The 27,421-nt window shown below is 37.7% G+C and overlaps 8 protein-coding genes and 1 pseudogene across 9 annotated transcripts; 4 read left to right on the top strand and 5 right to left on the bottom strand.

Moving 5' to 3' along the window:
• Window positions 1–787: 787 nt before the first annotated feature.
• On the bottom strand, window positions 788–4,311 carry LOC111811756 (basic leucine zipper 34). Its single transcript, XM_023698782.2, has 4 exons — window positions 2,670–4,311; window positions 2,426–2,516; window positions 2,196–2,322; window positions 788–1,390 (listed from the first exon to the last, which is right to left on the bottom strand). The coding sequence occupies exons 1-4, from the start codon at window positions 3,245–3,247 to the stop codon at window positions 1,203–1,205; spliced, it is 984 nt and encodes a 327-aa protein (XP_023554550.2). The 5' UTR covers window positions 3,248–4,311; the 3' UTR covers window positions 788–1,202.
• Window positions 4,312–4,561: 250 nt separating this feature from the next.
• LOC111811811 (kinase C substrate, heavy chain-like protein) lies at window positions 4,562–7,078 on the bottom strand. Of its 2 annotated transcripts, none has more exons than XM_087117808.1 (6): window positions 6,829–7,078; window positions 6,503–6,616; window positions 5,822–5,917; window positions 5,266–5,445; window positions 5,046–5,143; window positions 4,562–4,948 (listed from the first exon to the last, which is right to left on the bottom strand). In XM_087117808.1, exons 1-5 carry the CDS (start codon window positions 6,938–6,940, stop codon window positions 5,088–5,090), a joined length of 558 nt encoding a protein of 185 aa, XP_086973934.1. In that variant the 5' UTR covers window positions 6,941–7,078; the 3' UTR covers window positions 4,562–4,948; window positions 5,046–5,087. The 2 variants fall into 2 exon arrangements, with proteins under 2 accessions (XP_086973934.1, XP_023554618.2); XM_023698850.2 differs by having other exon boundaries at window positions 4,596–4,948; window positions 5,046–5,191; window positions 6,829–7,077.
• Window positions 7,079–7,873: 795 nt separating this feature from the next.
• Window positions 7,874–9,373, top strand: LOC111811698 (cyanidin 3-O-galactoside 2''-O-xylosyltransferase FGGT1 pseudogene; annotated as a pseudogene).
• Window positions 9,272–11,621, bottom strand: LOC111811819 (uncharacterized). Its single transcript, XM_023698859.2, has 4 exons — window positions 11,240–11,621; window positions 10,329–10,463; window positions 9,906–9,992; window positions 9,272–9,631 (listed from the first exon to the last, which is right to left on the bottom strand). Exons 1-4 carry the CDS (start codon window positions 11,366–11,368, stop codon window positions 9,473–9,475), a joined length of 510 nt encoding a protein of 169 aa, XP_023554627.1. The 5' UTR covers window positions 11,369–11,621; the 3' UTR covers window positions 9,272–9,472.
• A 1,891-nt stretch (window positions 11,622–13,512) lies between these two features.
• Window positions 13,513–15,620, top strand: LOC111811735 (putative O-methyltransferase 3). Its single transcript, XM_023698755.2, has 2 exons — window positions 13,513–14,345; window positions 15,124–15,620. The coding sequence occupies exons 1-2, from the start codon at window positions 13,542–13,544 to the stop codon at window positions 15,424–15,426; spliced, it is 1,107 nt and encodes a 368-aa protein (XP_023554523.2). The 5' UTR covers window positions 13,513–13,541; the 3' UTR covers window positions 15,427–15,620.
• A 213-nt stretch (window positions 15,621–15,833) lies between these two features.
• On the bottom strand, window positions 15,834–17,187 carry LOC111811738 (putative O-methyltransferase 3). Its single transcript, XM_023698759.2, has 2 exons — window positions 16,390–17,187; window positions 15,834–16,236 (listed from the first exon to the last, which is right to left on the bottom strand). The coding sequence occupies exons 1-2, from the start codon at window positions 17,182–17,184 to the stop codon at window positions 15,937–15,939; spliced, it is 1,095 nt and encodes a 364-aa protein (XP_023554527.2). The 5' UTR covers window positions 17,185–17,187; the 3' UTR covers window positions 15,834–15,936.
• Window positions 17,188–19,233: 2,046 nt separating this feature from the next.
• On the bottom strand, window positions 19,234–20,577 carry LOC111811742 (putative O-methyltransferase 3). The gene is made up of 2 exons (XM_023698763.2): window positions 19,772–20,577; window positions 19,234–19,584 (listed from the first exon to the last, which is right to left on the bottom strand). Exons 1-2 carry the CDS (start codon window positions 20,564–20,566, stop codon window positions 19,285–19,287), a joined length of 1,095 nt encoding a protein of 364 aa, XP_023554531.2. The 5' UTR covers window positions 20,567–20,577; the 3' UTR covers window positions 19,234–19,284.
• Window positions 20,578–22,797: 2,220 nt separating this feature from the next.
• Window positions 22,798–24,523, top strand: LOC111811731 (trans-resveratrol di-O-methyltransferase-like). Its single transcript, XM_023698752.2, has 2 exons — window positions 22,798–23,980; window positions 24,074–24,523. Exons 1-2 carry the CDS (start codon window positions 23,150–23,152, stop codon window positions 24,371–24,373), a joined length of 1,131 nt encoding a protein of 376 aa, XP_023554520.2. The 5' UTR covers window positions 22,798–23,149; the 3' UTR covers window positions 24,374–24,523.
• A 991-nt stretch (window positions 24,524–25,514) lies between these two features.
• LOC111811736 (putative O-methyltransferase 3) lies at window positions 25,515–27,371 on the top strand. Its single transcript, XM_023698756.2, has 2 exons — window positions 25,515–26,356; window positions 26,962–27,371. Exons 1-2 carry the CDS (start codon window positions 25,559–25,561, stop codon window positions 27,262–27,264), a joined length of 1,101 nt encoding a protein of 366 aa, XP_023554524.2. The 5' UTR covers window positions 25,515–25,558; the 3' UTR covers window positions 27,265–27,371.
• The last annotated feature ends 50 nt before the right edge of the window (window positions 27,372–27,421 follow it).

The following is a 27,421-nucleotide window of genomic DNA, read 5'->3' as shown; positions in this document are numbered from 1 at the left end:
ATTTACCAAATCCTCCGTTCTGCAATTTGAATCTTTGCATATGTTATTGTTAAGTAAGTTTGATTTACAAAATCTTCTGTTATGCAATTTGTATTAATATTTTCATAACGTTACTGTTAGTTATGGTTAAATAAGCTTGATTTACCAAATCTTCTGTGCTGCAATTTGTAATGGTTTAAGTTGCAGACAATGTGTGCTTACGTTGTTGTTAAGCTTGATTTACCAAATTCTATGGTCTCCAATTTGTATTGTTTCAAGTTGCAAACAATGTTTGTCTATGTTATTGTTAGTTATGGTTGAGTAAGCTTAATTTATCATTTTATTCCGTTTAATTAACCTAAAATTACTTGTTTGTTAAAATAATTGACCAACCACAATTATTTAAATTTGAACTTTCATTTTATACTAAAAAAATATCCATTCTGCAAATATATATATATATTTTAAAAAGAAACTAACCCTTCTTTGAGTTATCCTTTTTTCGGACATGGTATTGGGCTAAATCTAGCTTACTAAACAGAAGACATATTCAAGAGCCCAAGCCCAAGCCCAAGCCCGAGCCCATTAAATTTTCTTTCAGTCCAAGTTGGCCCAATTACATTTTCATAAATAGATTTTGCACCCGTCTTTATTTGCGTATTAAATTGTTTCTCTTCAAATCAATATAATTTATCAAACTTTATTTCATCAATAAAATATATTTATATAAAATTAATTAATTAATTTTTTTAATTTGGTATATAAAAATCAGAAACAATGAGACAAATAATGTGATAACAAGAAGAGAAAAAAAACAGTGGAAAAGTACCAAACGACCAACACTCCTTTTTGTACATCCCAAAGCAAACCCTAATTTTCTAATAACTCCCTCGAGCCCTCCAATCACAATCTCACTTTTTTTTTTTTTTCAGAAAAACCCCATGAATTAAACATAATTGCCAAACAACCCCTCAAATTAAATTAGTTTTTTTTTTAAAAAAAAAGTCCATAAAAAATTGAAAATTTACCCCTCCTCTCTTCTCTACCCAACAAAGCTGCACATGTATCTTCTCTCTGCAACTCAATCATGGAAAGGGCTTTTGAAAGTGGTCCCTTTCCTTTCCTTTCACAAAAGGCAAACCAAACCACATGGCTGACCATATTAATCATTATTTTCCCATAAACCCCTCCTTTTCTTTCTATTTCCTTTCGAGCTTGCTCTGCTAAACGACCACGTTTGGAGCTTGCTCTTTTTGACCTACATTACAAAGCTTGCCGTCCGTCGCGGTGGTTGTCGTGACGGCGACGCTGGCAGTGATGGGTGGCGCTGCATTTTCCGTCTTCTTGATGTTTTGTTGGTGATATACTTGCCTCAGTCTCTCTATCTCTCTTTTTAGTGCCTCTTGATGAGCTGCATGCATGCATGCAAACAAAGTAAAAGAATTAAATAATTACAGTCTTGTAATGGTAAAAAACTTAGAACTATGGCTTTTTTTACTGTCTCCCTCTAGAATAATTTATAATGATGCATGCAATTTCGCGAGAAGACAAGAACAAGTGCTAAAGTTCCCTGTTGGCCAACCAATTTTATAATTCTAAATAGTAATACCCTTCTCTTTCCTTGTAGTGCCCACCACGTTGTTCTTCCTATCTCTCCTTGAGCCAATGGACAATCATTATGCCCATTGCCCCCAGCTGCACGTTACATGTAAGTTTCAATTGTGCTTTTTATATTTTTAAAATTTTTGTTTTTATTTTTATTTTTATTTTTTAACCAAAAAAATATCACTAAACATCAAAATTATTGTAACAAAATGTTATTTTTTCATAAAAATAAAGGACATAAATTGACTTAAAAGATGTTGTGTAACATTTAGAAGGTGTATGTGATATTATCTATTTATTTGTGAATGATTATTACGAACGATGTCATATATGCATTTTAGTTTGTATATATTGGACGTGTCGTAAATTTAACTATTCTTTTAAAAAAAAATTCAATCGAACAAATTTTAAAGTTTAGGAGCGAATTAAAATAGGAAAAAAGAAAAGACAAATACTTGCCTTAATTAGTTGGTCCAAATAATTTCTAGCATTATGAAAAATTTCCATGATAATCTATGTTTGCCATATGAGTGACCCGGATTATCGTTTGATTATGAGATAATTAAGGAGGTAAAATAATTAATTAAGAAGATAATGGAACATTTACGTACCATCTTTAAAAATCTTATCCTGTGCAAGGGCGGCGATTCTTTGCTTCAGAGCACTGTTGTCGACGTTGAGAAGCAATCTCTGGTGGTCCAAAAACGCTACTCGCGGCGACAGCACCGAAACTTCAGCCTTCACATTATGAGATAATATATATATATCATGCAATTTGATGATGATCATGATGAGATTATAGATTTTTAATTATTAATTGAGAAATTATTTTGGAATGTACCTGTAACGATGTAACGCTTCGTTCGAGTTCTGATATGTATTGAAGCTTCCTCACTCGTGATCTTTGAGCCGATTGCCGATTTGCCAGAATTCTAAATCGAGAAACGAAAAAAAAACGACAACCCATTTGAAAATCTTTAAATTTGCTTAGACCCAGATGGATTTTGGGATGGAATTTGAAAACCCAGATGAAAGTTTTGAGCTTTATCATGTTAATGGAGGGAATTAAACGATAAAGTTTTCACCTTTTGACTCTTTTGGGGTCTGTTATTCGTTCGGTGGAAGCCGCCGTTGCCGTGGAATTGGATTGTGTTTGAGTATCCGATTGCTGTTGGCTCTGTACTTCGTCAGTTTCGTTTTTGTTCTGATTTTGCTTGCCGTCGTTTTGGGCATCTTTCTCGTCGTTAATGCTGTTGTGATCAGACGGCGTGGAGGGGTTCGACGACGACACGGTAGGCGCCACGCCGGCGGAGATTTCGTCGTTAAACATCGATAGGAATTGCTCGTCTTCGAACCCATCAAATTCATTCCTGTCGCCGGAGCCAGATCCCGGCGGCGGTGGCGGCGCAGTGGAGCCTCGGCAATCTTCCTCCAGCATTGGCATTTCAAGGAATGTGATGGAATCACTAACGGAGCGCCGGTGAGACCCACGTCTAGCGGAAGAAAAATCGAGAAACTCATCGACCCAAGAAGGGTTCTGGTGAGTAAACGCCACCGCCGTTGTGGTTGTCGGTGCAAAGTTTTCCATTGAAGGGATTTTCTGACGGGAAAATTCCGGCCAATTGGTCGCCATATTTGGGATCTTCGGCGGTAGCTGTGCCATAGCCACAGCCAAACAAAATAGGCAAAAAGAACAAAAAAACACCAAATTCCAAAGCCTCCAAAAACCTCCAAAGCCTCCAAAAACCTCCAAAGCCTCCAAACCAACAATCAATCAGAAATCTCAAAAAACAGAGGAAAAAAGAAACGACCAAATTTCGACAGAGCTTCTGAATCTTAAGGCTCTTATAAGAGAAAACAAGAGAGAAGAGAATCAGGAGAGTAAATGAAGGATTAAATTAAGAGAGAGAGAGAGAGAGAGAGAGAGAGAGAGAGAGAGGGAAGATTAAAGGGTTTAAATCCGAAATGAATCTTTTTTGCAATCTGAATCAAATGGTAAGAGCAGTGGGCTCACATGGGGGAGGAGATTGGACAGCTATGTCCAGCTGGGGGAGATGGGAATTTGGAAGGGAACCCAAAGGCTTGAGAAGAGAAAGAGGAGGGGATACGGAAGTTGGGCTTCAACGGTATAACTGCAAACTTGCCTCTACTTTTGTTTTTAAAAAACTCTATTTAACAGTCCCACTAATCACCCACCACGTGATATTGTAACCCTCTATTTAGAGCCTATCCCTTACAATTAATTATCCTCGACTAACCAATTCCTGCACCAACAAACGATCGTTTGTAATCATCTCTAAAATCTGCATCATTCCTAATAACCATTAAAATAAATGTTCATGTTTTAGAACCGTCGGATCTGATCCAATTAAAGAGAGGGCGGGCGATGATGATTGAGTTTGGATTGATGAGAGAAAGCAAAGCCACGTGGGTGTGGGTGCAATCTTTTTGGTGGAGAAGAGGGGATGCTTGGTTTAGTCCAAGAGGTTAGTGGGAAAATGAAGAGAAGGAAAATGGGTTTAAAAGGATAATGTTTGTGTCACAACCCCCCATGTGAATTGTTTGCACGCTTTTAGCTTTCTTATGCTTTGTCCCCAGACCACTCCCACATGTAGGGTATATGCCCTTTCATCTCCCCCTCTTCATCTTCTTCATTCTAACTCATTATCCTATACAATTTCAAGTGCCTGCCAGCCAGCCAGTTCAACCATTCTCTCTCTTGCTCTCTCTGTCCTCCTATTTTGTATCAGAGACCTTTCTTCCTTCCTCAACTAAGAGAGAATTTGGATAAAAGATCAAACAAAGATGGAATGTGTCAAAAGCTGACACAGTTTTTCATTCAGGCTATGAATTTTTGATTGGGTAAAGATGAATTTGAGGTTGGAAATGAAAGACAGAGGCCCTTTTGGAGGATTTGCTACTATCTCTTTCACCTACCCCTGATTTTACTTTTACACTACTTTCATTTGGTTCGATATCGAATCAAAGGCTGCAACTTCGACAGGGCGATATTGAACGTCATGTAAGACAAACATTGTAACAGAATTGTTTCTTTTTTGATATGATACATTGCAGGGGGGGGTTTGAACCTCGGATCGAGTGGAAGAAACCATCAACTTTACTAATGAGTCAACCAACTAACCTAAGTGTAACAAAATTGATGCAGACAGAGTTGCTAATCCTTTGTGTTATTGTGCTGCTGTGATGGATGAGCAGGATGTTTAGGTTATGGCTAAGTTGGCTTAAGATGGATCTTTATATATAATATAGCTTAGCCCTAGCCAACCAATGGACCATGGCTCTGCGGTGAAGGGTGAAGGTAGAGCAGGAGTTCTTTATCCAGCGGGTTGAGGTTTGTGAGTACCTGAAAGAAACAAGATCATGAAATCATGCCCATAACAGACGCCAGGAGACCTAATGGATATTGAACACTAAGCCATATGCTCTAATGGGAGACGTACTTAGGATTAAAGCAGAGCAGAATGACGATAGCCACGCTTGCTTCAGCGGTGTCGTCTTCTCTTAGATTTTGCATGACATCGGTTTGCCCAAATGAGGACTGCAAAACATGTGAGAGCTATCTGTAGGATTATTACTAGCTTCAAACCTGGAATTATAAGTTGCAACAATCAGTCGAGTACTTCAAAATCTGTTTCGTAATTACTTAAACAAAAATCCTACCAATTAGCCTATGGAACAAGTCCTCCTTGGTGATTTCCTCCTTTACTTTTCTGTTGATTACATCCACATCTCGAGAAGTCGAAATATAATAACTGTTCTTGTACGCTGCATTTCCCCCCATGACACACGTGTTCGGGCAAAAGATATTACCATCATATTCATCACTTCCATCACAGCAATCTACAATTATATATTGAAAAGGGAACTAGAATTTAATTCAAAGATGAAATGAAACTTTGCACATGGAACAAAATGGTCTGTAAAGTTTTGGTCTGGAAAATGCTGATTTTAAAGGTTCAACCACTGTTTGCAGACTTTACACAGAATAGAGACCTCAAATTGTCTAAACATAAAGCAGGAAGAACAAATAATCAGCACAATTAGCACATGACTTGTACTCATTGCATTACACATACCATCACAGGAAGGTTGTACTAAAATCTACATCAACAAATTTGTGGTGTTTCATTGACTCACCTGTCTTCTTTTGACCAAACTTCAATAGAATCACATGCATAAAAGAAGAAGAAAAACAAAAGATTTCAGAGATAGTTACCACAAATATGATCGTTGACGCGGGAAGAAAATAGGAACCGTGGCGTACTTCCCATGTTCCTGCAATAGAACTTCCCTCTTGCACAGGCAGAAGTTCCTGCAAAGGTCAAATCCATGAGATAATTGGCTGATCCTTGCACTGTATTTGTGTGTGTGTGGTCTCTTCTTGCCTATTGGGGAAGGTTTGTTTTCCTTTTGTTCACATGACCAATTGGCCATCCCGGAATTCGGATTTATTGCTTATAAGTTCAGTATCATTCTAATGCAGAACCTATCCTACTTTCTAATGATACAGGAAAAAATAGATATGTTATCAACATTCCAATTCTCAAAATGCCGGTGAAAATTCAGAAAGAAAAACAAGTCATGATCTTCTAAGATAATCATGGTAGGTCTTTTTCAATAGTTTATGCAATAGAACATTAAACTTTACCAAGTTCCCATTTAAGACAGATTACAATGGCTATTAATTGTTGCCTTAGTTAAATGCCTAATTTCAACAGCCATTTCAAATTGAAGTTCTTCAGTAAGAAATTTTCTTCTCCATTCCACAAACCAGAACTTCTCAACCAATTCGACCACTCGAAAATCGATATTAGATGTTCGAAACAAATTATGCATCGGAAATCCTTAGAAAGGCATAACATTAATTATTAAAATCCAGTAAGAACTAAGAAAGCACCAGGCTCATCGGTCCCATCAACGCAGTCACAGAAATCGTCGTTGAGACGATCAATAGTAAAAGATCGAGACCCATCCTTGCATTTTATGACCTCCGATGAATAATATTTCTCATCTGCAATCGAATACACATTTCAATTCAGAAAATTTTACCGAATGGGCACCAATTTAATATCAATTGACAATATGGGTACACCCCAAAAGGGGCAGTTAGATGGATGAGGGGCGAAATAGCACTAGAAATTTCAATTTTAAGCTTCGCAGAACCAGATCCAGTGAGACGATCAAGCACACAGTCAAAGAAAGAAAGAGAGAAGATAAGATTACCAAGGGGGTGCACTCCGATAAGTGATGGAACAGAGCGAACAGAAGCGAAGAAGAAACAGAATGAAAGCAGCAAAACGAAGCTCATGGACTTTGGAGAATGACCTGCTTCCATTTCTGTCAAAATTTTGCCTGCGGTAACGAAATCATAAGCTTCAGGGCAATCGGAGGAGCTGAAATTGATCAAAAGTTCGGAGACTTCACTAACTGAGCGCAGTTCCTCTTCATCCTACTATTCACTACCTAAATTATATTTTATGTAATTTTCTTTAGAAAAAAAAAACCTTTTATTTAAAATTCCTTATAAATTAAAAATAAATCAATTTTTCTTAGAGAAATTGGGTTGAGTGTTACTGTAAACTTAGACTTAGAACAAATATTACCATTTATTTATTGATTATAATTTATGTTATTTTGTGTCCTACACGAAACATTTCAAATTTTAATTTTTTAATCGAAGATATTGTTTTCTTTCCCTTTTGCTTTCTCAAATATTGTCTTATTTGCTCCTCGAGGTTTTCAAAACAGGAGAGGTTTCCACTCTTTTACAGTTCACCCCGTTTGAGACCCAACGTTCTCATTGGCACTCATTCCCTTCTCCAGTCGATGTGGGGCCCCAATCAACTTCCTTCAATGCCCAGCGTCCTTGCTGTTACATTGTTCGGCGTCTGGCTTTGATACCATTTATAGCAATCCAAGCTCACCGCTAGCAGATATTGTCTTCTTTTTAAACTTTTCCTTTCCGATTTTTCTTCAAGATTTTTTAAATGCATTTGTTAGAGTGTGATTTTCACACCCTATAAAAAAAAAAATAAAAAAAAAAAAAAAAAAAAAAAAAAAAAAAAAAAGTCTCCCATCATTTTCTTTCCAACGCCTGTCTCTTGTTCATGCCACACGTTCTTCTTCTCTCTATTTGTCAATCAATTTCTATACTATTTTACAAAGACTTTGAGTACCCCCAGATTCCCACTGTGTAAGTTCTTCTTTTTCCTTTCATCTCACAATTTGCTGCAGAAACCTTCCAAGCTGCAGGTATGCAACTCTCCTTCATCTCACAGTTCTTTCCCTTGTTTTCTCTTCGTTTTTCCCTCTACCTTTTCATCCATATTTGAAACAAGAATCCAAAGTTAGAGAGGAAGGAAGAAGAGGGAAGAGGTGTTTAACAATGGCTGCCACTTCTAGCCTGCACATAGCAATGTACCCTTGGTTTGCTTTTGGCCACTTAGTTCCATATCTCCAAATTGCCAACAAATTAGCCAAAAAAGGCCACAAAATCTCCTTCTTCGTCCCATCAAAAACTCACCTCAAATTACAGCCTTTCAATCACTTTCCTCATCTCATTACCTTCCTCCCCATCACTGTTCCTCATGTGGATGGTCTCCCTCAAGCTGCTGAAACTACTGCCGATGTTTCTCACCCTTCACAGTTCAGTCATATCATGACTGCAATGGATCTCACCCAACCACAAATCAAACGCCTCCTCCAAGACTTACAACCCCATTTCATCTTCTTTGATTTCACCTTCTGGATGCCCAAATTGGCATCTGAATTGGGCATCACCTCAATTTATTACAGTGTCATTAGTGCTACAACATTTGGTTATATTTATACCCCATCAAGGCAACTCTGTGGACATGATTTAACCGAGGCTGATTTCATGCAGCCACCTCCTAAGTACCCAATTTCCACAATCAAGCTTCATGCTCACGAGGCCAAAAATGTTGCATCCATGGGCCGTATGAAATTTGGCAGTGATGTCCTTTTCTCTCATCGCCACTTCACTGGTCTTTGTGAGTCTGATGCTATAGCATTCAAGTCATGTAGGGAGATTGAAGGGCCTTGCGTAGACTACCTCATAAGTGAATTAAAAAAGCCTGTTCTGCTATCAGGACCCGATGGGGACATACAGCAACCAACAACAGCTTTAGAACATAGATGGGCAGAATGGCTATCAGGGTTCAATGCTGGTTCAGTCATATACTGTGCATTTGGAAGTGAGTGTTACTTAACAAAAGACCAACTCCATGAATTGGTATTGGGTTTTGAGCTTTCAAACTTACCATTCTTCGCTGCACTCAAACCTCCGCTTGGCGTAGAGTCGGTCGGCGCTGCCTTGCCTGAAGGATTTGAACAGAGAGTTCAGGGGAGAGGGGTGGTATATGGAGGATGGGTTCAACAACAGCTTATTTTGGAGCACCCATCAATTGGATGCTTTGTTACACATTGTGGGGCAGGGTCCTTATCTGAGGCATTGGTGAAGAAATGCCAGTTAGTATTGTTGCCTCATGTTGGCGACCACATTTTTCGAGCAAGAACGATGAGCAGCCATTTGAAGGTTGGTGTGGAGGTGGAGAAAAGGGAAGAAGATGGATTTTTTACAAAAGAAAGTGTGTGTAAGGCAGTGAAGACCGTGATGGATGAAGAGAATGAAACTGGTAAAGCGATCAGAGAAAACCGTGAGAAGTTAAGAGAGTTATTCCTTGACAAAGAACTGGAGGAGTCTTATATCAACAATTTCATCCATGATCTCCAAGTTTTAATTGCATAAGCCTTCATTAGCAACGTCTGTTAAGAATATTGAATCACAATCAACTGATAATAAAATGCTCAGTTACAAAATCAATGGATTACTTGATGTCATTGATGATCAAGAGTGTTTCTCTCTTTCAGCTTCAGAGGTGTGCGGATGCCTGAAGTGAAACAAGCCAGTTAGACCTCGTCCCTTGGACAATTTTTCCAGTTCTTCGATCTTCTGTTTGAGAATTTCTATTTCACGAGCTAAATCATCATCTCTTTGCTTCATCGCCTATAGTTACAAGCATGTACATATATTTTAGAATAACAAAGTATGCTTAAACATTACTTTAAGTTCAAGTCAGATCAGAAGAACATGTATGTGAAACAACAAGAGTAATTTTCAGTACTTTTCAAATTACAAAAAGTTCATGAATACAAATTACAGTCATACCAAAAGAAGCGGAAAGAAAATCATTGAAAATTATCCCACAATGAATTCGATAATGTCAAAAACAAACAAACAAAAAAAAAAAACAAAAGGAAGAAGAAAAAAGTCCAAATACCTCCAATTCTTGCCTGCGGAGCTCCTCCTTTCTTGCTTCTGATCTCGAATTTCTTTGCACCTCAAAAATAACAGCAGCTCCAGCAACCTATGGGCAGAGTACAGCTGATATAAAACTGGGAAATATACACTTCTAATGGAGTAATATGATAATGAGTATATGGATCTCTAAAGTTTTCTTTATGGCACATAGGATGACATGGTGCTTCTAATATACTTCTCCAAAAGAGCACGTTTTTAAGCCCATTATCATATCTCACTAAAAGAACAAGGAAAACATGTTCGTGCCATTGGATATAATTTTGTAAATCCAAATATCCCAGTAGGAGCACACTACTGATTCTTAAATACAAACCAGCAAATGCTAAGATAATTTTTCTAAAAGAAGAAGAGTGAGAGAGAAAGAGAGAAGAAATCATTTTACCGTGAATACAAAGAGCTCCCCGAGAAGATCTGCTGCAGCTTGGACAGCTTTCTCTTCATTCAAGGGCCTTATGGCAGCATCTGTTGCATGACCATATATTCTTCGTTGCACATTCGTTGAAAACCGATGATTTGCCTGGTTCAGTATAAGAAAGAACAAGATCAGAACATCTTAAAATCTATTCCACAAGGAAGAATAGGCTTATGGGCAATTAACCTATCTGCATTCTATGAACACTTAATCTATGTATTTGACGTAATCTATGTATTTGACGTAACATGTATGTGAGATCCGACATCAATTGGAGAGAGAAATGAGTGCCAGCAAAGACGCTGGCCCCGAAGGAGAGTGGATTATATCCATATCGATTGGAGAAGGGAACAATTGCCAGCGAGGACGCTGACCCTAAAAGAGGGTGGATTGTGAGATCCCACATCAATTGGAGAGAGGAACGAGCGTTAAAATTTCTCCTTAGCATACGCGTTTTAAAAACCTTAGACTAGGGCTGTAATATATCTAGGAAAAGGGCATTCAAATGCTTGAGTTGCACCAAATTTGAAACAACTGATTTCACAAGCTTAGCAATATTAACGTACATGTTTAATTCACCACCTGGCACGAATCTAAGACTGCAGACCTTCATAGCAGTAAAAGTCCTAAGGGCTACTAATCATGGGACAAATAAGCTTAAGCATACCAAGAAAACAGACTAACAAAACAAAACATGAAACGCGGCCCATCTATGCCATTTCACTCGAGATAATTACAATATACCTTAATTTCATCTCTCAGAAGCATCACATTTGTGCAAAATATATCATAAAGAACTGCTAATATCAACCATAACGAGAAAACAAACTATCGCATAAATACATTTGAAAGAAATGAAAATCCTTGAAATTCTACAAAACCTGTGCGATGTTGATAATGTACTGCCTAAACTTCGGGTGCAATCCAGCCTCCTTCTTGAGACGATTGGCGATTGGTTTGCAGATGGTTTTCAGAGCAAGAGCCCCTAACTTCACAAAAGGGAGAATCATTCCTAGCCAACGCACCCTCTTTCCAAAATGTTAACACAAACTCGAATCAAGCTCTACAACATAGAACTGGTCGAAATTAAAGACGTGGGAAAGAAATAGAAAGGTTGACTATTGTAGTTGGTCACTGTTGACCGGGTAGCCGATTCCGCAAACATAATGCGTGGGGAAGAAGAAAGACGATTAGGGAAGAGGAAACTGGAATCAAATAAATCAAACGCAGACCGGTGGATCGATCGCAGGCCGAACAATCCAGAAGGAGATTCGTTCTTGCAAAATACCACTTCAATTGATTTCCTCAAATTGCGGGTTAAAGACATTGGGCCTAATTCCATTTTAAAAGCCCATTTAAAAAAAGCCTTCTAGAAGGCTTTTTAAATGGGCTTTTAAAATGGAATTAGGCCCAACGTCTTTAACCCGCAATTTAAAAGCCCAACAATACAAAGTTCATTTTATTTACATAATAATAAACTAAAATAATATTAGTTAATTAATTTTTACTGATAACAACGCAAGGATGCTTAACTCGTAATTAAATAATGATTCAAGCTTTGGCTAATTGAAATTAAAATTGAATAGATGATTATCAACTAGCTTAGCACGTGATGTACGTTACGTATATTGCTCTATTTTATAATAAATTAATTATAATCGACAATAATTGAAGTTTTTAAAATAGATTTATTACTACTTATATCACTGAAAGATTACGATAGATCGTGAAAGATTAAGATCGATTTCATCACGATATTAAAAATTAAGATAAATTCAATTTTTTAAGCGTATAAATAATAATGAAGAGTACCACTTGTGCATGGTGCATTGTTTAATTAACTAAGATGTCATATCTTTAATCAAAAGCATAACAAGATCACGTTAGATATAGCTGGATTTGATAACATAATACACCATTAATAATTAATCAAGAGTTGGAATAGGTACCTAAAATAATTTTTCTAAGAATCAATATTAAAAGAAATCACATTATTGATTCTTATGGCTCGAGTTTGTCAACATATTAGCATTTCTGTCCTACCATTTACGTTAATATTCTTTCTTTATTAAAAGAAAATATTTTTTAATTTTTTTTTTTAAAGTTACTTTTCCATTTTCTTTCTCCGTCTCTCATTTATCGCCATTGCCGACCATCGTGTCCCCGTCATCCAATTTCTTTATTTTTTTTTTTTTGAAATATCGAATTTGATAATTCAGAAATCAAACTAAAATCTCATAGACCAAAATGGTAATTTTCGTTAATGAACTAACACACTATTGAATAACAAGATTGTATCCATAAATATAAAGATTATAGTCAAAAATCGATTATTTATGAGTTAGGTCAATAATTAGGACGAAATTAAAAGTTTATTTTATCCGTATAATTATATAAAAAATAAACACACAATATGAAATTATTTATTCATTATATAAATAATAATGAAGATCATGTGCACTGTTTAATTGGAGGCCTTATTACTTTAATCAAAAATAGAAATTCAAATCCTCATTTTTAAATATTGTGGATAGATATTTTAAATAATTTTATTAAAATATAAATTAAAAGAAAAAAACTTACATCAGCCTTTCCACTTAAAAAAAGAAAAAAAAAAAAAAAAAACTTTTTAAACTTCCCTACCATTAGAGAGTTCACACCGTTGTAAATAATGTTTCATTCCCCTCTTAAGTTGATGTGGAATTTCACAATCCACCCCTGGCCCAGTATCCACTTCCCTTCGAGGTTTAGAGTCCTCGCTGACACATCGCTTGGTGTCTTACTCTAATATCATTTGTAATAGTTTAAGCTCACCGCTGTAAGATATTATCCTCCTTAGGCTTCTCCTGAGTTTTTAAAACACATTTGTTCAACTCTTATAAAAAATATTTCATTTCCCTCTCTAACCAACGTGGGATCTCACACTATCCTTATGATATATGTCATTCAAACGTGGTTTCGATTAATTTATGACCCCTCATCGGACGGTTCACATTTTTGGAATTTATAATTAAAAAGTTTCAAACTTTTGACCATAATTATATTATATATAAAAATTTGATTCTCTTGCCTAAAAACAAAACAACGACAATATTTGATATATACATTTATCTATAAATAGGAAGAACCAAATCACACTTTCCAACCCATAAAGTTCTCCAACGATCTCTCCTTGATATCATTATGAATTTGGAGGGTGGAAAAATGGCAGCAATTGCCGGCAATGAGTTGCTGGAAGCTCAAGCCCACATATGGAACCACCTCTTCAACTTCATCAACTCCATGACTCTCAAATGTGCGGTTGAACTAGGCATACCAGACGCCATCCACCGCCATGGCCCTAACCCTATGCCTCTCTCTCGTCTTGTTTCAGCCCTCCAACTCCATTCTAATAAGACCCAATTCATATATCGCTTAATGCGACTATTGACTCACTCTGGCTTCTTTGTAGCACAAAAACTGCCCAAAAATAGTGGCTTAGAAGAAGAAGAAGAAGAAGAAGGGTATGTCCTAACCAACTCATCTCGTCTTCTTCTCAAACACAACCCTTGTGGTGTAACACCTTTCTTACTTTCCATGCTCCAACCAGCCCTCGTGGAACCATGGCAGCTCCTCTCAACCTGGTTCCAAAGTGAAGACCGAACGCCATTCCATACGGCTCATGGAATGCCGCTTTGGGAGTTCTTGGGGAATAAGGTGAAAGATGGGGAGGGTTTCAATGAAGGCATGGCGAGTGATGCGAGGTTGGTGATGAGTGTGTTATTGGACAAACATAAAGCAGTCTTTGATGGAGTTGCCTCGCTAGTTGACGTTGGTGGCGGCACTGGAACAGTGGCCAAAGCCATTGCACAGGCCTTCCCACAAATTGAATGCACAGTGCTTGATCTTCCCCAAGTCGTGGCTGAGTTGAAAGGTGAAGGAAACTTAAAATATGTTGAAGGAGATATGTTTAAAGCCATCCCTTCTGCCGATGCGCTTCTATTGAAGGTAAATCTTCTTAAACGAACACGACTCTCCACAATAGTATGATATTGTCCACTTTGAGCCTAAGCTCTCGTGGCTTTGCTTTGGGTTTCTCCAAAATGCCTCATCCCAACGGAGAGAGTATTCTTTGTTTATAAACCTATGATCATTCCCTAAATTAGTCGATGTGGAACTTTCATCATCCAACACACCTCCCCTCGAACAAAGTGCGCCTCCCCTTAATCGAGGCTCGACTCCTTTGGAGTCTTAATCATTTTTTACTGCCTTCGAGGAGGCTTGACTCATTTTCTTTTGGAGTTCTTTGTTCGATATTTGAGGAGTTACCAATCTATTGGCACGACTAAATTTAGGGCATGACTCTGATTTCATGTTAGACAAACACGACTTTTCACAATGGTATGATATTGTCCACTTTGAGCATAAGTTCTCGTGGCTATGCCTTGTTTTCCCCAAAAAGCCTCACACCAATGGTAAGAGTATTCTTTGTCATTCCCTAAATTAGTGGAGGTGTGACTTTCCTCCTCCAACAAATCTAATTTATAGTTATTTTCTATATTATTAAAGAAAATAATAATAAAAAAAAGCAGTGGTTTAGCTGGTTCCCACTTTTAGTACACTAATTAATAAACATTTAAAATCTAAATTAATAAACATTTAAAATCTAAATTAATAAACATTCCGTAACTTTCGGAATTTATATATATTTAATCTTAAATTTTTTATTATGTCTAAAAAAAATACCAATTTACAAAATATGATATTTTTGGTGGTGACAAAATAGTGGATATTACATGATTGGAGCGACGAAGAATGTGTGAGGATTTTGAAGAACTGCAAGGCTGCCATTACGAGCCATGGTTACAAAGGAAAAGTGATGGTAATTGACATGGTGGTGGGCTATAAAGGGAAGGAGTCGGACTCGTACGAAACTCAACTGTTCTATGACATGTTGATGATGATCTTAGTCGGTGGAAAAGAGAGGGAAGAAAAAGAGTGGGCTAAATTGATCGAAGAAGCTGGATTTAGTGGCTACAACATCCTCCCAATTGTGGGCCTAAGGTCTCTTATAGAGATTTACCCTTGACACTCCCTTTTTAATGGCTCATGCAACGCTTTGGGATCAAAATTTAACTCTTTTTATGAATAAATATGTATTTGTAAGATTACCATATTGTGCTATGTGTTGGCATCAAGTTTGTAAACTCATTTGTTTGATATGGGACTTGGTGTGAAAATGTCTTCAGAAATTATGTTTGTATGAGCTCTATTGTTACATTATTTTGAGACGTGGAGTTATGTCATTTTGTATTTGTTAAGTGACATTTGAGAGAAATTTGGTGTGAGAGTGAGAGATACACTTGTAACATGGTTACAGTGATTGGCACCACTCGTGGATGTAGGAGAATTTGTTCTCTTCAAATCACGTAAATCTTTATGTCTCTTTGTTTATTTTCTGTACAATCAATTTTGTTTCTACTTCCGCTACAACAATTGGTATCGAAACGCATCTGGTCTCCAACAAAAACATATGTTGTTTTATTGATAAAAGTAATTCAAATGGTTGGATCAGGCCCAATTACATAACAAGCTTTGGTTAAGGATAAATTTCGATAAGAGACCTCAAACCCAGAATTGGAAATATCTTGTAGCCACTAAATCCAGCTTCTTTGATGAGTTGAGCCCATTGTTTTTCATCTCTCTCTTTTCCACCTAACATCAGCATCATGACCATATCGAAGGAAAGTTGAGTTTCAATGAAGTCATCTCTTTTGTTGTTGCCTACCACCATATCAATTACTATCACTTTTCCATTCTTTTTATTGCCCATAATTGCTTCCTTGCAGTTCTTCAAAATCTTCACACATTCGTCATCGTTCCAATCATGTAGTATCCACTATTTCCAGGCGTTCACAAATTAGAATTGTTAGATGATAAAAGTCCCACATCGACTAATTTAGAAAATAATCATGAATTTATAATCAATGAATATTATTTAGATTGGTGCAACGCCTTTAGAGAAGCCCAAAACTCAAAATGAAGTTTTTACCTTCAATAGAATTGCATCAGCTGGAGGAATGGCCTGGAACATGTCCCCTTGAACATATTTAAAGTTGCCTTCGCCTTTCAAATCAGCCACAACCTGTGGGAGATCAAACACAGTGCATTCCATTTTAGGGAAAGCTTGAGCAATGGATTTGACCACATTTCCAGTCCCACCTCCCACATCAACCAACGAACCAAACCCATCGAACACATCTTTATATTTCTCCAACAAAATACGTATCACAAACTTAGCATCACTCGCCATGGACTTATTAAAAATGTCGCCATCATCCGTCGAGTCATTCCCAAGACACTCCCAAAACGAGACTCCATTGGCTGTATCAAAGGGTGATCGATCCTCAGTCTGGAGCCAGGTTGGGAGGGAGCGCCATGACTGGAATAAAGGCGATTCAAAAACAAAAAACACGTAAGGAGCTAGAGTCAAAGGGTTGGTTGTAACAAGAAGACGAGATGAATTAGTGAGCACATATCCCTCATCTTCTTCACCGTTTGGTTCACTTAGTTTTTGTGTTCGAAAGAAGCCAGAGTGAACCAATACACGCATTAAGCGATGCATGTGAGGGGTCTTTTGCGGGTGGAGTTGAAGGGCGGAGACAAGTTTAGAGAGCGGCATGGGGTTGGGGCCATAGCGGTGGATGATGTCTGGTATGCCAACTTGAACCGCATATTTAAGAGCCATCGACTTGTTGATCGCCAAGATGTGGTTCCATATGTGAGATTGAGCTTCCAGCAGCTCGTCGCCCTCCACTTCTCCCATTTTTGCACCCTCCAAATCCATATAAATTGTTTATATATATATAGGAACATTGCATTGTAGTTATTTATGATATATAGCAACTAGATTTGCTCAAGGATATATTAAATTATTAGCTTTTATATTCCCAAGGTTAGATCAGGATGCATGCAAATGGGATACATATATTTTATTTAACTTTCATCCCAATGTGTTAATATTTACCTGATGATGAAAGTTCCACCCCGCTAATTTAGAGAATGATCATGGGTTTATAATCAAGGAATACTCTCCCCATTGGTACGAGGTGTTTTGTGGAAGCCCAAACAAAGCAATAAGAGCTTATGCTCAAAGTGGACAATATTATACCATTATAGAGAGTCGTAATTCCTAACATGGTATCGGAGTCATGCCCTAAACTTAGTCTCCTCAAATTTTGAACAAATGACTCATTATATCAAAGTCAGGCCCTAAACTTAGTCTCCTTAAATATCGAACAAAGTACTCCAAAAGAAAAGGAGTCGAGCCTCGATTAAGCGAAGGTCTACTTTGTTCGAAGAGAGATAATGATCCTGAGTTTATAACCAGGAATACTCTCTCCATTGGTATGAGGTCAATATTATACCATTGTGGAGAGTGGTGATTCCTAACAATATACATCCAACCGTAACTAATTTCTACCTTAAAATATTTTATTGGTCACGTGCTAACTGTGTTTAGCTCGTTCACAGAAAAATAAATAAATAAAACTGGCCACACTGTGGGTCATAGGATTCTTAATAAATCTTTTTTTAAGTCATATGTAATATTTAAAAAAAAATTAAAAATTAAATTGTTCACTCCCTTGAATCTCTCCATTCACCGACCTTGATCTGTTCCCGTCATGGGATCCGAGCCAAGCTCCGGGTCTCAACTTCGACAGCCCAGCCTTCCGAACTTGTGCCATCTTTGGTTGTCTAATCCACAGCCCAATCCACTCCAGCCCACATTCTAGTCGCTAGACTAGCCCAATATTCTATGTAGTCCAGCCAGTAGCATGCCCATGGCCCAATCGGCCACCATCCACCCAACTTTTAGACTTGCACCAACTCGGTTCAGTGACCCGACCCATGACCCAATCTACAACCTGATTTGACCTATTTGACCTATGTGACTCTTGTATTTTTTTTTTCCTGTTGCAGTTGGTTGGAAAAACTATATGATGTATAATGACACATGCCCCATGTACCCTACATGCGTCATAATTATGAAAGTTATATTATGCTACGTATGTTACGTAATGACCTATTATACTATATTATGTATGTATGTAATGTCCTATTATGTCGTCATGTCGTGTGTAGCTATGTTGTAGGTTATACTATACTGCGATGATGTATGATGAAAGCCATGATGAGTACTATGCATACATTACTCATATGTGTACTATGACATGAATGGGAGGAGAAAGGTTCTTATTATATGCTATGATTTTAAGTCATGAAAACTTCATGCATTTATGTATGTCACGTGCATCGAAATATATTAGGGACATCCCGAAAACGTCCGAGTCGAAATATGGCTCTCAAATTAAGTTTCGAATTAGTGGATGCTGCTAAAGGGAGTGGCGGTGCCATACGTAAAAAGGAAGAGACTCATAGAATGGTAGAGACAAATAGAGCTTTTGCACATTTTCGTTAATCCATGAACAGGATCTATATAGACACATAGGCCCATGGATCCATACATCCACACATTTTGTAGTGTAAAAGTGTGAGAGATACACTTTAAATACTTTGGTTATAGTGATTGACTACTAGAGAATTTCTTCCCTCCCAACCACATAAATAGTTGTCTCTCTTTGTTTATTTTCTGTTTGTAGGTGTGTATGAGTATGATCGATTTTGTTTCCACTGTTGGATGATGGAAGTCCCACATCGGCTAATTTAGGGAATGATCATGGGTTTATAAGTGAGGAATACTAACTCCATTGGTGCGAGGCCTTTTGGGGAAGCCCAAAGCAAAGCCATGAGAGCTTATGCTCAAAGTGGACAATATCATACCATTGTGGAGAGTCGTGTTCGTCTAACATCCACTTCCACTACCACAATTGATAATAATAATTCAAACGATTCGATCCGACCCTAATAAGATAGTGAGGTTTGGTTAAGGATAAATTTCGACAAGAGACCTCAAACCCAGAATTGGAAATATCTTGTAGCCACTAAATCCAGCTTCTTTGATAAGCTGAGCCCATTGTTTTTCATCTCTCTCTTTTCCACCAAGCATGAGCATCATCATCATATCGAAAAACAGTTGAGTTTCAGTACACTCATCTCTTGTGTCGTTACCTACCACCATATCAATTACTATCACTTTCCCATTCTTTTTATTTCCCGTAATCGCTTCTTTGCAGTTCTTCAAAATCTTCACACATTCTTCGTCGTTCCAATCATGTAGTATCCACTATTTTCAAGCGTTCACAAATTAGAATTGTTAGCTAATTTAAGAAATGATCATGAATTTATAATAAAAAAAATTACTGTCTCCACTAGTGTAAGGTCTTTTGGAAAGTCCAAAGTAAAGGCATGAGAACTTATGCAACAATAACATACCATTGTGAAGAGTCGTGTTCATCTAACAAAATTTTTACCTTCAATAGAATTGCATCAGCTGAAGGAATGGCATGGAACATGTCCCCTTGAACATATTTGAAGTTGCCTTCGCCTTTCAAATCAGCCACAACCTGTGGGAGATCAAACACAGTGCATTCCATTTTAGGAAAGGCTTGAGCAATGGCTTTGACCACATTTCCAGTCCCACCTCCCACATCAACCAAGGACCCAAATCCATCGAACACATCTTTATATTTCTCCAACAAAATACGCATCACAAACTTGGCATCACTCGCCATGGACTTATTAAAAATGTCGCCATCATCCGTCAAGTCATTCCCAAGACACTCCCAAAACGAGACTCCATTGGCTGTGTCAAAGGGTGTTCGGTCCTCAGTTTGGAGCCAGGCAGGGAGGGAGCGCCATGACTGAAAGAAGGCCGACTCAAGAACACAAAACACGAAAGGAGCTAGAGTCAAAGGGTTGGTTGTAACAAGAAGACGAGAGGAATTAGTGAGCACATACCCCTCATCTTCTTCACCGTTTGGTTCACTCAGTTTTTGTGTTCGAAAGAAGCCAGAGTGAACCAATACACGCATTAAGCGATGCATGTGAGGGGTGTTTTGCGGGTGGAGCTGTAGGGAGGAGACAAGTTTAGAGAGCGGCATGGGGTTGGGGCCATAGCGGTGGATGATGTCTGGTATGCCAACTTGAACCGCATATTTAAGAGCCATCGACTTGTTGATCGCCAAGATGTGATTCCATATGTGAGATTGAGCTTCCAGCAGCTCGTCGCCCTCCACTGCTCCCATTTTTGCACCCTCCAAATCCATATCAATCCACTAACTGGATTATGATTAAAGGTTAGGATCCTCCTATACATATATACATATATATATATATATATATATATATACATACATATATCAACATTGTATTGTCGTTATTTATGATCCAACAACTAGGTCTGCTGAAGGATGTGTTAAATTATAAGGTTTTATATTCTCAAGGTTAGATCAGGTTAATGATACATATATTTTGTTTAATACATATATTTACCAAAGTTAAATGCGTCTAATTGTAATTAGTTTATTATTAGCTAGATCAAAGTATTTTATTCGTCACGTGCTAACATGTGTTTAGCTAGTTGATAGAAAAATAAATAAATAAATAATTTAATATTGTTTCTGTATATTTTTAATAATCAATGATCACAAACTGGCGCTGTAACAAACTATAGTTTAAAAAATTAAAAAAAAAAAAAAAAAAAAAATTAACTTATTCACTCCCTTAAATCTATGTAGTCCATACCAAAGACGTCCACAACCCAATCCACTCCAGCCCACATTCCAATTGCTAGACTAGCCCAATAATCTATGTAGTCCAGCCAGTAGTATGCCCATGGCCCAATCGCCCACCAACCACCCAACTTCTAGACCTACACCGACTCGGTTTAGTGACCCGACCCATGACCCAATCCACAATCTGATTTGACCTATGTGACTTTGTGGACCCTTCGGTGATGTTATCAAAGGTAATTGAGGTGAGTACTGAGGCAAATTATCCCATTAACAGGTTAGGATGGAAGATAAAATAGTAAATCGGCTTAGACCAACCAAAGTAAGTAGCTCTATTATTGACTTGAATGGACAAATTGTATGATGTATGATGACGCGTGCCTCATGGCCCTTGCATGTTTCATGACTGATTATTTTGCATGTGTTATGTTGTGTTATGCTATGTTACGCTACAATATGTCATATTATGGTATGTTATGTTGTGACTATACTATGTCATGTCGTAGGATCATATTTATATTTCGATGATTTATGATGCATAATTCTCCATACACGAGGCGATATGACTCATATTAGGTAGTATGACAAGGATTACAATGAATTCAATTTACATGTTTTGATCCATGAGGTTGAATTCCTTAGTCGAGCTGAGTGTTTGCTTGGCCATAGATTAGTACAAGTCTATGAGTGCGCTGAAAATAACTATCCTGTGCTTGATCGATTTCAACTTATGTTTGAGCTTACTCTTTCGAGGAATCAATATTGGTACATAGATTTAATAGTTTGAAAATGTAAATTTCAAAATGTTCTAAAAATCATCCCTTATTTATACCAATACTTTATAAAATGTGTGACAGCCACAATATTGGTAATTTATGCCTTTGGTCCCTCGTTGATGTTACCTCTAGTTGGACCTTTGTACTATGAAGATGATTAACTAGCTTGACCTTTGTACCATTCGTCCTATCTATCACTCACACGAGTTTCTTGTGTTAATTCATTCGATGTTTTTTTTTCTTTTTATATCATTTTCACAATTATATAATACTATTTTACTTTTAGTTTTTTCAAGAAGTTTAGTTGTTCATAAAAATAGTGATATGTGGAAATCACTGCAAGGGGAGTAAGATTCGGATTACCTTGTTGATCGAATATCTCAAGGCAAGAACATTGTTTGAGATTCAAATCACTCCACAAGCAAGATCGATCATGTCTAGCTTAAATGATTCTTGTTGATCAAATATCTCAATGCAAGAACACTTATTTGAGATTCGAATCACTCCACAAGTAAGATTGATCATGTCAAGCTTGAATGATTCTACCTGCAACCTAAACTACGTAGAATTGCAAATAAACTTAGCCATTGGCTAAAGAAGAGCACAAAGGCTTCTTTTACTATATTTTCTAAGTCCCCTTACAAATACAACATACATCACTCTATATAGCCTCAAAATGAAACTATTAAAGGCATTTCAAGAGCTCTCTGTAACATTCATACTTAATGGCTATAATTAACCATTATGTCATTGTAACAGAGAGTAAATAAAAAGTCTTAAAATACATTAATGAAATACAATACCTCTAAATTACTGTAAATTGTAATCCACCCAAAATTTATAACATGAAACTTGTGACATGAATTGAAATATCTTTTGATAATTTCAACAATATTTTCTTCACATCTTCATTGAAGCATATTGTATGATTGATGTCTCTTGGTTCATATCAGATAGTGTCACTTACTTATATATCCATGGTCTTCTCTTTAATAGGTTAATGTGGGACTTCCACGACCCTCAATAGCATATGTTGTGAGATGCTTAGGATTGTGCTCAAGATTTTAGCTAATTTAGATTGACACTCACCAAATCGATAGCTGGACCTTTGTATCATTCGTCCTATCTATCATTCCCACGAGTTTCTCGTGTTAATTCATAAGATTTTTCTTTCTTTATATCATTTTCACACTTATATGATATTATTTTGCTTTTTGAAAGAAAAAAAATTCATTGAAAATCTTTAGATAAAATGAAAAAAGTTTGAAGATGATAGTATAAATAGGAGGACCTCTCACCTAAACTTCTTACACTCGATCATTCTTTGTTGTTGATTGTGGATATGAATTTTGAGGGTGAAAAGATGTTGCCAATAGTTTCAGGCGATGAGCTGCTGGAAGCTCAAGCCCACATATGGAACCACCTCTTCAGCTTCGTCAACTCCATGACTCTCAAATGTGCGGTTGAACTAGGCATACCAGACGCCATCCACCGCCATGGCCCTCACCCTATGCCCCTTTCTCGTCTTGTTTCAGCCCTCCAACTCCATTCTAATAAGACCCAATTCATATATCGCTTAATGCGACTATTGACTCACTCTGGCTTCTTTGTAGCACAAAAACTGCCCAAAAATAGTGGCTTAGAAGAAGAAGAAGAAGAAGAAGAAGAAGAAGAAGAAGAAGAAGAAGGGTATGTCCTAACCAATTCATCTCGTCTTCTTCTTAAACACAACCCTTGTGGTGTAACATCTTTATTACTTTCCATGCTCCATCCAACCTTCATGGAGCCATGGCAGCTCCTCTCTGTCTGGTTCAAAAGTGAAGACCGAACGCCATTCGATATGGCTCATGCAATGTCATTTCGGGAGTTCATGGGCAATAATCCGAAACAGAGTGACATTTTTAATTCAGGCATGGCGAGCGATGCAAGGTTGGTGATGAGTGTGTTATTGGACAAACATAAAGGGTTTTTTGATGGAGTTAGCTCGCTGGTTGACGTGGGTGGCAACACTGGAAGTGTGGGCAAAGCCATTGCAGAGGCTTTCCCACAAATTGAATGCACGGTGCTTGATGTTCCCCAAGTGGTGGGTGAGTTGAAGGGTGAAGGGAACTTAAAATATGTTGAAGGAGATATGTTTAAAGCTATCCCTCCTGCCGATGTTCTTGTGTTGAAGGTAAACTTAATTTGTCTTGTTTCTACTTCAAAAGCTTCAATGTATTGAATTAATATTAAATTGATGGTATTTTTGCATATGTGATGAAATTAGTGGATATTACATGATTGGAATGATGAAGATTGTGTGAAGATATTGAAGAATTGCAAAGAAGCCATCACAAGCAATGGAAAGAAAGGGAAGGTGATGGTGATTGATATGGTGGTAGGCAACAAGGAGGAGGATACATTGACTCAGGGTCATTTATTGTTCGACATGGTTGTGATGGTTTTTCTAAATGGAAAACAGAGAGATGAGAAGGAGTTGAGTGAAGCATTCAAGGAAGCTGGATTCAGTGGCTACAAGATCTTCCCCATATTGGGTTCGAGGTCTCTTATAGAAATTTACCCTTGACACTATCTTCCATTTAGTGATGTTTCATTTTATGATTTATTACAAAAATGGTGTCTTAAGGATATTATGTAACGTTTAAGTAATCCCTTTTTGGTGCCTTTCGATTACCCTTCTCTGTTATTAGGAGTCTTGGGCACCTCTCTATGTATTTCTACTTCAATGTTTAATTGAATAAGAGGATTTCTTCCGATTTCTTCAGTTTAATTGTGAACAACGTGGCTCAAGTATCGAACAAATGATGTATTTTTTTTAGGGTTTTAGAGAAGAAGTCGAGTCTTGATTAAGGGAGGCTATTCGAGAGTTCTAGAGAAGGAGACCTCAAGAGAGGCTCTATGGTGTATTCCACAGCTCACAATGTTCTTCTGTTTTTGTCCAAATAATTGTTAGGATCGCACAACAAGACAACACTCGAACACAAAGAAATAGGAGAGAGAAACTGGAGGAGAACTCTCGCTAAAGGTTTATATTGATGACTACAGACTTTAGGGTTTAGAGAGAATACAAAGAATAGAAAGTAAATTTTCAAAGCTTTACTCGATATAACTATCTATTATATATGTGATGTTCCACATTGGTTGGGGATAAGAACAAACCACCCTTTATAAGGGTGTGGAAACCTTCCCCTAGCAGACACGTTTTAAAGCTTTGAGGGCAAACACGAAAGAGAAATCCTAAAGAGGACAATATTTGTTAGCCGTAGATCTTGGCCGTTACAATATATAACTATATACGTAGCTTTTTATTATACATAACTATTTACTAATTTATTTATTTACTGTATTTTTACTATGCATAACCTAACAATAATTGTTCTCTTAAAATAACATAACCACACAAAAAAACATCTTCTTTTCTTTATTTGTTCCTTTTTCAGCCTAACTTAACCACACAAAAAACATTAAAAATAATAACAATAATGAATTCGGTTGGCCTTGGATCACATGAGTGCAAAAAAATAGGGATAAATTTTTATGAAGTTTCTTGTATTTTTTATTTCATTTTATCACTATTTCAACCTACATTTTTTTTGCACCTTATGTTCTGTATTATTTTATCGCTATTTCAACCTTACATTCTTTTTAGCACGTGAGTTGAATAAAAGTCATAAATAGGTGGATGCCATTGTATAGGAGACTCACACTCTTACACTTCATTATTCTTTATTCTTTCTTCTTGGTTGTTGATATGAATTTTGAGGGTGAAAAGATGCCAATTCTTGCAGGCGATGAGATGCTGGAAGCACAAGCCCACATATGGAACCACCTCTTCAACTTCATCAACTCCATGACTCTCAAATGTGCGGTTGAACTAGGCATACCAGACGCCATCCACCGCCATGCCCCTCACCCTATGCCCCTTTCTCATCTTGTTTCAGCCCTCCAACTCCATTCTAATAAGACCCAATTCATATATCGTTTAATGCGTCTATTGACTCACTCCGGCTTCTTTGTGCTTCAAAAACTGCCCAAAAATAATGGCAAACAACAAGAAGAAGATGGATATGTCCTAACCAATTCATCTCGTCTTCTTCTTAAACACAACCCTTGCGCTGTAACTCCTTTCTTGCTTTCCATGCTCCAGCCAGCGCTCGTGGAACCATGGCAGCTCCTCTCAACCTGGTTCCAAAGTCAAGACCCAACGCCATTCCATACGGCTCATGGAATGCCGTTTTGGGAGTTCTTGGGGAGTAAGGTCAAAGATGGGGAGGGTTTCAATGCAGGCATGGCGAGTGATGCGAGGTTGGTGATGAGTGTGTTATTGGACAAACATAAAGGAGTCTTTGATGGAGTTGCCTCGCTAGTTGATGTAGGTGGCGGCACTGGAACAGTGGCCAAAGCCATTGCACATGCTTTCCCACAAATTGAATGCACAGTGTTTGATCTTCCCCAAGTGGTGGGTGAGTTGAAAGGTGAAGGGAACTTAAAATATGTTGAAGGAGATATGTTTAATGCTATTCCTCCTGCTGATGTGCTTGTGTTGAAGGTAAAAATAAAGTTTCTTGTTTCTGCTTCCAAAGCTCTCTCTCTCTCTCTCTCTCTCTATGTATATATATATATATATGATAAATAAACTATGATGTCCGTTTTGGGAGGAGAACAAACCACCATTTACAAGGGTGTGGAAACCTTCCCTAGCAGAAGAGTTTTAAAGTCTTGAGGGGAACGCTCGGGAGGGAAAACCCCAAAAAGGACAATATCTGCTAGCGGTGGATCTGGGCCGTTACAAATGGTATCAAAGCCAGACACCGGACGATGTGCTAGGCTTCTCACCGTTCCCCGAAGGGGGGTAGATACGAGGCGGTGTGCCAGTAAGAACGCTGGGCCCCAAAGGGGGTGGATTTGGAGAAAGGAAAGAGTGCTAGCGAGGACTAGCCTCGAAGGGGGTGAATTGTGATGTCCCACATTGGTTGGGGAGGAGAACAAACCACCATTTATAAGGGTGTGGAAACCTTCCCCTAGCATACGCGTTTTAAAGCCTTGAGGACAAGCCCGAAAGGGAAAGCCCAAAGAGGACAATATCTGCTAACGTGGATCTGGGCCGTTACATAAACATTAGATTGATGGTATTTACATATGTGATGAACGTAGTGGATATTACATGATTGGAATGACGAAGAATGTGTGAAGATATTGAAGAAATGCAAAGAAGCAATCAGAAGCAATGGAAAGAAAGGGAAGGTGATAGTAATTGATATGGTGGTAGGCAACAACAAAAGCGATGATACGTTCATTCAAGCTCAGTTGTTCTTCGACATGTTGATGATGGGTTTGGTAAGTGGCAAAGAGAGAGATGAGAAGGAGTGGAGTGAATTGTTCAAGGAAGCTGGATTTGGTGGCTACAAGATCTTTCCCATATTGGGTTCGAGGTCTCTTATAGAAATTTACCCATGACACTATCTTCCATTTAGTGATGTTTCATTTTATGATTTACTACAAAAATGGTGTTTTAAGGATATTATGTAACGTTTATGTAATCCCTTTCTAGTGCTTTTCGATTACCCTTTTCTGTTATTAGGAGGCTTGGGCACCTCTCTATGAATGTTATTTC

The sequence above is a fragment of the Cucurbita pepo genome, chromosome 15 (assembly GCF_057944985.1).
Source record: "Cucurbita pepo subsp. pepo isolate OVF chromosome 15, ASM5794498v1, whole genome shotgun sequence".
Lineage (NCBI taxonomy): Eukaryota > Viridiplantae > Streptophyta > Magnoliopsida > Cucurbitales > Cucurbitaceae > Cucurbita > Cucurbita pepo.
Note: the sequence above shows the minus strand (reverse complement) of the source record. Positions and strands in the feature narration are given on the sequence as shown.

Coding starts and splice junctions, on each gene's coding strand:
- LOC111811742 (XM_023698763.2), bottom strand. CDS start 20,566: ATGGATTTGGAGGGTGCAAAAATGGGAGCAGTGGAGGGCGACGAGCTG. Junction 19,585..19,771: donor CTGATGCAATTCTATTGAAG/GTAAAAATTTTG, acceptor GCTTGAAAATAG/TGGATACTACATGATTGGAA.
- LOC111811731 (XM_023698752.2), top strand. CDS start 23,150: ATGAATTTTGAGGGTGAAAAGATGTTGCCAATAGTTTCAGGCGATGAG. Junction 23,981..24,073: donor CCGATGTTCTTGTGTTGAAG/GTAAACTTAATT, acceptor TGATGAAATTAG/TGGATATTACATGATTGGAA.
- LOC111811735 (XM_023698755.2), top strand. CDS start 13,542: ATGAATTTGGAGGGTGGAAAAATGGCAGCAATTGCCGGCAATGAGTTG. Junction 14,346..15,123: donor CCGATGCGCTTCTATTGAAG/GTAAATCTTCTT, acceptor GTGACAAAATAG/TGGATATTACATGATTGGAG.
- LOC111811738 (XM_023698759.2), bottom strand. CDS start 17,184: ATGGATTTGGAGGGTGCAAAAATGGGAGAAGTGGAGGGCGACGAGCTG. Junction 16,237..16,389: donor CTGATGCAATTCTATTGAAG/GTAAAAACTTCA, acceptor GCCTGGAAATAG/TGGATACTACATGATTGGAA.
- LOC111811819 (XM_023698859.2), bottom strand. CDS start 11,368: ATGATTCTCCCTTTTGTGAAGTTAGGGGCTCTTGCTCTGAAAACCATC. Junction 9,993..10,328: donor GGGAGCTCTTTGTATTCACG/GTAAAATGATTT, acceptor CTCTGCCCATAG/GTTGCTGGAGCTGCTGTTAT. Junction 9,632..9,905: donor TCCGCAGGCAAGAATTGGAG/GTATTTGGACTT, acceptor TTGTAACTATAG/GCGATGAAGCAAAGAGATGA.
- LOC111811736 (XM_023698756.2), top strand. CDS start 25,559: ATGAATTTTGAGGGTGAAAAGATGCCAATTCTTGCAGGCGATGAGATG. Junction 26,357..26,961: donor CTGATGTGCTTGTGTTGAAG/GTAAAAATAAAG, acceptor TGATGAACGTAG/TGGATATTACATGATTGGAA.
- LOC111811756 (XM_023698782.2), bottom strand. CDS start 3,247: ATGGCACAGCTACCGCCGAAGATCCCAAATATGGCGACCAATTGGCCG. Junction 2,517..2,669: donor GACCCCAAAAGAGTCAAAAG/GTGAAAACTTTA, acceptor TTCTCGATTTAG/AATTCTGGCAAATCGGCAAT. Junction 2,323..2,425: donor GAAGCGTTACATCGTTACAG/GTACATTCCAAA, acceptor CATAATGTGAAG/GCTGAAGTTTCGGTGCTGTC.
- LOC111811811 (XM_023698850.2), bottom strand. CDS start 6,940: ATGGAAGCAGGTCATTCTCCAAAGTCCATGAGCTTCGTTTTGCTGCTT. Junction 6,617..6,828: donor TATCGGAGTGCACCCCCTTG/GTAATCTTATCT, acceptor ATTCGATTGCAG/ATGAGAAATATTATTCATCG. Junction 5,918..6,502: donor TGATGGGACCGATGAGCCTG/GTGCTTTCTTAG, acceptor TGACCTTTGCAG/GAACTTCTGCCTGTGCAAGA.